The sequence below is a fragment of the Sciurus carolinensis genome, chromosome 2, assembly GCF_902686445.1.
Source record: "Sciurus carolinensis chromosome 2, mSciCar1.2, whole genome shotgun sequence".
Classification (NCBI taxonomy): domain Eukaryota; kingdom Metazoa; phylum Chordata; class Mammalia; order Rodentia; family Sciuridae; genus Sciurus; species Sciurus carolinensis.
This window is the reverse complement of record NC_062214.1, coordinates 197,820,741-197,830,552: the sequence shown is the minus strand read 5'-3', so window position 1 is coordinate 197,830,552 and position 9,812 is coordinate 197,820,741. Positions and strand designations below refer to the sequence as shown.

Here is a 9,812-nt window from a genome sequence, read left to right as displayed (position 1 = left end):
CAGTTCCTCAGGAGTGCTTGTTTCCCCGTAAACATCTGGTGGTGGTGGCTGAACCAACACCCGTTCCAATTACCTAGAGTGGGTTCTGCTGCCCGCACCCTGGCTGCCACGCGATTGGCGCCAGTAGTGTGACCTCAGCGCCCGACAGCGGCCTGGGTCCAGTGGGTGCCCCAGCTGAGGACTCCAGGGACACACCTGTGTGCGAACAGCTACTCTATACCCCTGCTCGCTGCAGCAGGAGCAGGCTCAGTGAGCCATGGGGCTCTGAGGAGGTGTGGGAGGGCAGGGGGTGAGAAGAGTCAGCGCTCCCTCTTCAGAATACACCATTCAACCTCGAATATAAAACCGGGATGTGAGAAAGGCAGAGGAGGGGAACAGCAGAATGGAAGTGTCCGTGCACTTAACACCAAGAGGTAAAACTCCCAGTCCCGGACAGACAGGAGGCCAGAGGTAGGGACCTGCCTGCCCAGAGCCCAAAGGTGCTCCATCCAAGACTTCTCTGCCACAAGAGAACTCAGGGAGGTGGGGACAAGGTTACAATTTCATTGTAACCCAGTAGGAGGCAGTGAAACCTAGGAAAGGCAGTGCACCCCACAGTACTCAGCCAATGAGGAGCCGGGGGAGGGACCCCGCGCTCTGGGGTTAAAAGGCTGACTGCACCCACTCTGGGGGCACCTGACCTCCAGGCCAGATCTCGCAGGACGGTGGTGAAAGCCTCGCCTCTCGGTGCCCTGGTCTCTCAGTCCATTCTCGGGGCTGGACAGGTGAGCGTTTCTCACGTGAGGTGTTTGGGAGGAGCTGAAGGAAGCAGGAGCACTGGGCGGTTGCGGGCGTGTGGTGTGTGTAGGTTTAAAGCTGGTAATAAATGCAAACAAGGGCACTCTAAAGATAAGAAAATCACAAGCAAGTCTCCTTGATGAACACAGATGAAAAACTATAAAACGCATCTTAGCAAAGCCAATTCATCACTGTACAAAGGTTTATTCCAAATGACAGGGCTGGGGAGATAGCTCAGCTGATAAGAGTACCTGAGTTCGACCCCCAGTACCGCCAAAAAAAAAAAAAAAAAAAACCAAATGACAACCAATTGAAGTTTATCTCAGGAATGCCACGTGCTGAGGGTAAGGGATGCTGCTCTCATGTTTCAAAACGGATCAACCTCACCTCCCAGGTATGACCCGCTTTCAGTTCAGTCTTGTCACTAGATCAAGTCTGGATCGGGATCCTGCTCACCGCATGGTTCCTACGCACACGGCCCCTGCAGTGCACCTGCTCGCAGCCTCTACACCCATGAAACCACGCCATGGCTTCCTGCCTCTGCCCTGCTGCCCCACTCTGCTCTCACAGCTAGCACGCCGCGTGGCGGCAGAGGAGCTCAGGTCCAGGGCAGTTGAGAGCCAGCTGGGCAAATATCGACGACTTTTTGATAGGTCTTCAGGTCTGCGATTAATCTCCATGGCGTAGGCTCCACCCTCTGAGCTCTGGGTTCTGTTCCCCGAATCATTCTTTTGTTTTGTTTGTTTGTTTGTTTGTTTTTTGAGTCAGAGTCTCACTAAGTTGCAGCGACTGGTCTGGAACCTGTGATCCTTCTGCCTCAGCCTCCAGAGTTGATGGATCACAGCTGTGCTTCACTACACCTGGTCCCCTGAATCACCTTTTTAAAAAACGTTTATTTTTTTCTGGAAGAGAGCACATTTGGTGATCTCAGTTTCTCAGCCTGCTTCCTTCCAGTCTGATTTTGGGGGGTCCAACATCTCCTTTCATTTTCTACTGCCCTGCTTTTCAAGTCCACACTGGTGGTATCTGTGCTGACGTAAATCTTTCAAAACCTCGTGGGCCAGACCGTGGTGGCTCACCACTGTGATCCCAGCCACGTGGGAGGCTGTGGCAGGAGGACTGCAAGTTTGAAGCCAGACTCAGCAATTTAGAGAGGCTGGATTCAAACCCCAGTACTGGGGGGAAGGCTTTGAACCCTCTGTGATTTCCACTGAGCTTTAGAGAAGAGACACCCAAAGCCTTTGAGAGCAGTCCTTTCCCACCTTAGGCTCCTGCCCGGCATAGCTGGGGGCAAAGCCTTGCCCCTGTTGATTGGGGTACAACTTCATCTTTTTAAAGGACCTTTTGTGGGACAGAGAATTGCTGTGGGCATCACCTTTGATCTTTCCGAGGTCTTAACAGGAGGGTTCAGTCTTACCCATAGTAGCTACACAGTGGGTCAATTCTGGACTCAGAATTTGTTCAGAAGCCATTTCTTAAATGTAGGGTCTTTCATAGTTTGGAGATGCTAAGGAATTTCCAAACCACCAAGCACTTGTTCCTTTTTAGCAGGCTTCTTGTTCATTTCTCGTTTTGGATTTTCTATCGTAAGCAGCAAGAAGGAACCAAGAGGTGCCGTCAGTGTCTTGCTGGGAGATCTAGCGGGACCTGCATTGTAGCAGGTGCACATTTGACTCTCCACCAGGGCCAGAGGCAGCTGGGCTGCGCTAAGTAAGGCATTCCTCACTTCCTGGTTGCCCCGCCCCAGCATCTGCACCCTGCTGTCTCAGGATAGTCTCTCCAGGGCACGTCAGCCTTCAGCTTCCACACTGCCCCGAAGCCAGTCCTGCCCTTGGTATCCACAAGCACAGATCTCGAAGTCCTGTGGGTCAGGAGCCTCTGCAGAGCGGCTGAGCTGGGTCCCCTGAGCAGCGTGTCAGGGCTGCAGGAAGGGGTTGGCCTCGCCACACCCAGAGGGAAACGACCCACTTTCAAGCTCAGTCATGAGGCCACGGCAGGTCTCAGGTCCTTGCCTGCTGCTGGCCCTGACCATGGGGCTGGTCACACCATGGCAGCTCACTTTTCCCAGAATAAGGACTCAGAAAGGTCAAGAGAGAGAGTATGGCAGAAGTTGGCCTTTTTGTAACATAATTTGGGAAATGACATCCCAGCTTTTTGCTCATGTTACATTAAGAGGGCCACTAGGTCTAGTCCATCCTGAAGGGAGGGGTATAACAGGGCATGGGTACCAGAAGGCAGGGATGCCCACAGGCTTCTCAGGGGCTGCCCTCCACACAGTGAGACCTCCAGCACCCAAGAAGAGAGGCAGATCACACAACTGAGAATGCTGGAAAGAAGCAGGTATTTCGCAGAGGCAGAAGGCAAGTGTTTTAAACCCAAGGAATCCTTGGCATCATGCCATCCACCTGAACACTGCACACTGAGGCCTCAGCACTTAGGGGAGCAATGGCCCAGCCCTGGCCAGAACTGCACTCACCCTGCTGTGGCTTGTGGGTCTTCAGCCACCTGCCACATCCCTGTGGGACTCTAGCACCAAGAACTGGGAGACACCTGCCCCTCACCCCACCTGGAGTGGCCCAATGCCTGCAGGAGGAAGCATCCCCTTGCAAATTCACTCTGGGGTCACTTTAGGCCCATCTCTTGCAGAACTGAGGGGACTCCTGCCTAACACAGGGAAGTTAGAAATTAGAAAGTCGGAAGAGAAGGGAAACGCTGGCTGCAGGTCTTTGATTTTGTGTATATCTGTACATTTGTGCACACACGCCCAGAAAGCTTCTCCAAACACACTGCTGAGGGTGGAGGAGCTGGCCACGGAGCCACGCTCATCCATCTAGTTGACTGCTCAGCTAGAAAGAGCCCTCGGCTCTTGGTTGGAAACTTGGATCTGAGTGGGAGTGTCTGAGGTCATCCCAGGGATCCAAAGGCAGAAGTGGCTGTCTGGGGATATTTCCCTGGATCGAGGCCTAATATCTAGGGGAACTGGGATGCAGGGACACAAGCCTTCGCTGGAGGCCTCAGCACAGAAAGGCAGAGAGTCAGAAAGCAGGGTGTGTGTCTGATGGGGGGACCCGATCAGCCACCCAGCCACTCCGATTCCTGTCATGGATAGAGCCAGCTCTCAGGGCTGGGAGCAAGATGCTGTACACTCCCCTGCCAGCTTTCCCGCACGGCCCCTTACCCAGTGGGCAGACAATCTTGCCCCTGCTCCAGCAGGAAGGGCAGATTTAACTGCAGCAGTGACTCTGAGGCCAGGAAAGTGCTCCCACCACTGATGCCTTACCCTTCCTCCCCTCTGAAAGGACTCCTCAGAGAGGTGATTGACAGCTCTACCAGGCGATGGCCGGGCAAGATCTAGGGTCCTTGAGGGTAGGGAGTCAGCAGCTTCTGACCTAACCTGTCTCAGGAACAGGAGGAAGAGAGGAAGAACTGACGTCCTGGACAACCCTCTCTGGGGATCTGCGGTAAGGCTCTGAAACATACTCTTTACACTAAGGAAAAAATCTATCCTCCTATTAAAATATCACATATCAGGGCTTGGGGTGTGGCTCAGTGGGAGAGGGCTTGCCTGGCATGCAAGTGGCCCTAGTTTAGATTCCTAGCACCCCCAAAATAAAGTAATAATAAAAAGAACTGGGGATGTAGCTCAGTGGTAAAGCATTCCTAGATTCAATACCCAGTACACCCCAAACCACCTATCATACAAATAAAGAGCCTCATACAACTACTGTATAAATAACTTTCCTTAACAGATTATTTCAGATCACAGGCATAGTTTTGAGCTTCCTCGTTTATTTATTTATTTTTTTTAGAAGATTGCTCAAGATGGTTAAGTTGGCTTCCTAAATTAAAAAAATATGTTGCAGCTAGGGAGGTGAACTTGTTAACTTGTGCAAATTCACACAAAGCCCTCATTTGAAAAGTCAGTTTTTAAACATTTATCAAATAACAGAAAAACCTCCTGTTATTATGTGAAGACTATACACTGACATCCTTACTGGTTTTGCTTGTGCTTCAGGATCTGTTAAACCTGTCGCTGTTAAACCGAAGGTATTCAGACAAAACATCTGGCCAACCCTGGCTCCTCAAAGCACTTCTGCAAAAATGCTCTGTTCCAGATGGGCACCCTTCCCGCTAGTTACCAGCTTGTTTCCTGGAGAATAACTGGAGGCAGAGTGTGTGAGAACCTTAGGAATTACAGATTTACACAGAAGCGAGACGGACACATTAAAATCATCAACTTCTAAAGCCATTTTTTTTATTTCCGCTCAATTTACAGTGGCAGAAATCGACTCGATGCCAGCTACAAACAGGCAGCTCCGGGCTCTTTGTGTGGGCAGTTGTCAACCTCCAACAATATGTCCTTTCAAACCAAAGCCGTGTATGTCATAACTATATTTAGAAATAACGTTGAGGAAAAGCTTACTGCTCTAAATCCCGGCTGTGAGGGAGAGGGAAACTCGTTAAAAAGCTGCAAGGGAACGCGGAACAGTTCGGGGCCCTCCTCAATCAATCCACACACCACCTCGAGGTGCCCATCACAACAGTAACAAGTTCAGTAACAAATTCCAATGAAAGAAAAGAAGGGCATTTTCTCCGTACGAGGGGAAATGCGATTTTTTGGTTTCTTCTTATAGCGCTGTCAGAGGTGAACAAAGCTGCGCAGTTCGGGCCCGGGTCGAAGCAGGCAGGCCTGCGGCGCCTCGGAGCCGGCGTGCTGGTGTGCAGAAGCGCACACTTGTTTACGCTTGGTAGCTTTCTGCTGAAAGGCACTGAGCACCGACTCTGAGGCTCGGAAGTCCTGAGGCGCGACCGACCGGAAAGATCTCGGTCGCGTACTAGCCGATGAACCTCTCGGACGGCCACGTATCCTGGGCGTTGGCGGGGACGCGGGGCGCCTCCTCCTCTGGCGGGGCCAGGGCCTCCATCTCGCGCACCACCTGCGTGAACACGCGGTCCACCATCAGCTTGCTCTTGGCCGTGACCTCCAAGAACGGGCAGCGCCACTCGCGGGCCAGCGCGCGGCCCTGCGCGGTCAGCACCTGGCGCTCGGCGTCCAGGTCGGCCTTGGTGCCCACCAGCACCAGCGGCACGGCCCTGGACCCCCTCAGGCGGCCCATGCGCTCTCGCAGCGGCCGCACGGCCTCGAAGGAGGCCTCGCTGCACACGCTGTAGAGCACCACGAAGCCGTCGCTGTTCCTGATGTACAGGTCCTTGAGGGTGACCAGGTGGTCGGCGCCCACGGTGTCCACGATCTCCAGCAGCGCTGGCGCCGCGTTCACCTCGATCACCTTGCTAAACAGCTCCTCCACCGACGGCTCGCAGCGCTCCGGGAAGCGGCCGCACGCAAACTGCGTGGCCAGCGCGGTCTTGCCCACTGCCACGCTGCCAAGCAGCACCACCCGATAGCCCTTTGCTGGGCGCAGCACCAGGCCCTCCATGGCCAGGACGCGAGGGGACGCGCGGCAGCAGGGCGCGGGCAATGGCGCGCGGAGGCGGGGGCGGGCAGGGGGCGGGGTGGGTTTGGGGGCGGGCAGGGGGCGGGCAGGGGGCGGGGTTGGAAGGCTCCCCCGGAGGCCCGGCGCAAGTCTTCTGGGGCCCGGGACGGGTGGGCACCTTCGCTTGAGCCTGGACCTGCTCCCGCCCGGCCTGGATCTGTCCCAGCGGATCGAGGTGCACCCACCCACCTCAGCCAACGAGATGGGGGCCCCTGGCTTTCCGCCTCTTGCCTCCCGCACTCCTCTCAAGTCTGGCCCCGCCCCGGGTCGAGGCGTCCTGGCGGCGGCCAGCCCTATCAGCCCCTTCTCCAGGCCTCCCCTCTTCCCCGGCCTACCGTCTTGGGTAGATCCCCCAGAGCTGGCCAGGCCCTGCTGGACCTTTCCCTCATTTTCCGCCCTACGGCCAGCTGGGGCCCTCAGTCAGCCCTCAGTCCAGCTCCGCGTACTAGGGGAGCCCCTCTGTCAGCAGATCAGAAGGTAACCTGATTCCTTCCAGGCCAACCCAGGAAATTCAGGGATTTCTCCACCATTCCTGACGCAGCCTGGTGGATCTAGCCAGGCTGCCCGCTCAAGGTCAGGCCTGGCTGGGCCTACAGCTGAGGCCCTCCAAGCAAGGAGGACCCCAGGATCAAGGGCAGGTGAAGGGGGAGCCTGCCAGAGAACTTCACAATGAGGGTACCCCCGCGTCACTGTGGTCAGGACCAGTCCCATCTCCCTGAGCAGAGCCCTGGGATTTTTATAAATTGTCAATCACAGCCTCCCCAACTAACCCTTCCCAGATTTCCCTCTGTGCCCTCCTGATAAAATCGAGAATTTTCAACAGGGCCTAAGAGTAGAATGATCCAACCCAGGTCACTTTTGGAAGTGAAAAGAGTACACTCAACAGTGCCTTGTGGTCACTACTTGTGAAGAGGGCCCTCCAGGTGACTTCCCACCACCACCTCCTCAGGCTCCTTCTACTCCAGCTGGATAACCTGCTACTCCTTGGTTTCCCAGCACCCTGAGGTCTGGGCCCCAAGCTCTGGGATTGTCTTCCTAAGCTCCTCCACCCTCTACCTGCTGCAGCAGCAACCACCTTAGCCTCTAAAGCTCTGGGGTGCCCTAGTTGAGAGTTGGGGTGCCTGCACTGTCCTTTCTCCTGTGTGGAATATCAGGGAGCCCCCCTCCCACCTGTGCATCCCTTGTCCAGGAAGGATCCCAGCAGTGGCTTGCTGACTGTCCTGTCTTCTGGGTGGCAGAGGCTCAGGGTCAAAATTCTAAGTGTCCTCAGAATCCATCCTGCATAGCAGTGTTTGTGAACGCTGCAGAGGTTTTGATGTACTATCAGTAGCAGTCATACTTTGACCATGAATGTAGCGTGGTTTCAAAAAAAAAAAAAAAAAAAGAAATCTTGAAGACTTCAGACTGCCAGATAACCGAACTAGAACTCGGTCTGATAAATGGATAACCCCAAATATTCCCTGGAGAAACAAGTTCTGTCCAAGTTTCAGCTACTTCCCACAGATGCTTTTGAAGCAACACAGGCAATCCACAGCCCCAATGTCACAGAACACAAGAAAGTTGCCTTGAGTGAGAGCCACTGGTGGGCAGCCAGGGCCATAGCTGGAAAACTGCAACATGGGTATTATCAGACTGGAAATAGTTACATCTTATGTGTTTAAAGAAATAAGAAACAAAGTAACAACATCCAGAGATCAAGAGACTGTGTGGGGGCAAGGAATCTGAAAGAGACCCCTTCCCCCCAAAACAGCTCCAGGAATGAAAACTATGAAGATTTGCTATTTTAATTTGTGTGATATGTCTGCTGATACATATGATATTGTGATATAATAAGGAATCTGCTTTGGAGGCTTAAATTACTCTGGGGCCGTGCCCGGAGGGGTCTGTGACTGGAGCCTGGGGGGCCCAGAACATATCTTCTAAGAAGGCATCCTTCCCAGCAGTCACCACCAGACCAGGCGATTTGTCTTCCCAGCAGCAGAGCTGTCCATCGTCACTACAGAGGGGTCCGAGGAAGTCCCCCAGAAGGGAGAAGGTGATCTCACCTCACCCTAGCAGGTTTTGACTAAAATCACAGACAGGAATTTCAGGATGTGTCAAAGAGAGATTAAAGAGGATTTTTTTTTTTTTTTTTTTTTTTTTAAGGAAAGCAGGATATTTCTTCAGGAAAGCATCTGTAGAGCAAGTCACACACTCAGAAGGAGTCAGCTGGACTTTGGGGATGTGGGCTCTTTCTTTTAGAGGAAATGCTGTAAATAGTGACCACGAGAAGTACATGGGGATGACACCATCCTTGTGGGCTCGATTCTCCTACTGATGGAGTGCAGGGCATTCCTGGGGTCTGCTTCTTTCAGTTGGCTAGGTAGAGGGCATCTAGTTAAAGGTGATGTTTGGCATACACCCATATCATAAGTCTTTAGCATCACTGTCCCTTAGCTTTATTTAGTCTGAAAAAAAATGCATGTGTAAGCTAGCAAAGCATGTAGTCATGAATCATCTAGACTCAATACTCTAAGACTTTTTAAGAATTTAGGTGTTTATGTCAAGGAAAACAGGCATGTACAGTAAAGGTGAAGGTGTTTATGGCGCTTCTTAGATTAAAAGTTGCATGTTCATGGTTTGGTCCTGTGAGCAGCTGGAGACATTTGGCCAAGTCCATGATGGCTTCCCGATTACACTGTCTGACATCCAACACCAGAGGCCAACTCTGCCTGCTCGCCGACTGAGCAGGACTTGAGATGATGTGTAGCTCACCAACTAAGCAGGACTCCATGAATGTGTAGCTTTAACGCTTTAGGATGTCTGATTACACTGTCATTGAGAACACTGGTCCTAAGGACAAGTCTGTGAATTCCACAAGTCCCAAGAGAGTGCACTCTCCTATCCCACTAGATTGAAAGGAGTGACTCAGCTTTGTCGTTAAGCCCGTGTTCAACGCCTCCCTACTCTTCCTACAGTGTGAGCTGGAGTTGTGTACCAACAAGGAGAAGGCCCTCCAGAAGCCACCCAGACCTGCGTCTCCCACCTAGGCCTGTACCTCGCTGGATGCCTCCACGATTCGAGCCGTGATGCAGAATAAAGAGGTGTCCATGCCAGGTGCAGTGGCGCGGGCCCACGACCCCAGCTGAGGCAGGAGGATCGTGACTCAAAGTCAGCCTCAGCACCTTAGCCAGGCCCTGCGCAACTTAGCAGGCCCTGTCTCAAAATAAAACACAAAAGGGATGGAGATGTGGCTCAATGTTTAAGTGTCCCTTGCACCAAAAAGAAAAAGAAGACGTTCGCCACGCCTCTGACTCTGATCCACCAAGCAGAACCTAAAGAAAAAGTTCCAAGAATTAAGGAGCAAAATCCAGTTCCTCCACAATTTTCCCTTGGTTGGGATGCCCTAGCTGTGATGGACGTTGCGTTACAGCTGCCCAGGGTCTCGTGGTCCATCTCTTCCCACACGGGGAGACAGCAAGAAGGCAGCTCGTCTTCATCGCCCCACCAGCCTCTGAAAAGAGTGGGCAGCTGGCAGCGTTGGAAGCCCTCGGTCTACGT

The 9,812-nt window shown here is 53.0% G+C and overlaps 1 protein-coding gene across 1 annotated transcript; it reads right to left on the bottom strand.

Annotated features, from left to right (window-relative positions):
* Positions 1-5,607: 5,607 nt before the first annotated feature.
* On the bottom strand, positions 5,608-6,279 carry LOC124977376 (ras-related protein Rap-2a-like). The gene has a single exon (XM_047540885.1). The coding sequence runs from the start codon at positions 6,213-6,215 to the stop codon at positions 5,613-5,615; it is 603 nt and encodes a 200-aa protein (XP_047396841.1). The 5' UTR covers positions 6,216-6,279; the 3' UTR covers positions 5,608-5,612.
* Positions 6,280-9,812: the final 3,533 nt, after the last annotated feature.

Coding starts and splice junctions, on each gene's coding strand:
- LOC124977376 (XM_047540885.1), bottom strand. CDS start 6,215: ATGGAGGGCCTGGTGCTGCGCCCAGCAAAGGGCTATCGGGTGGTGCTG.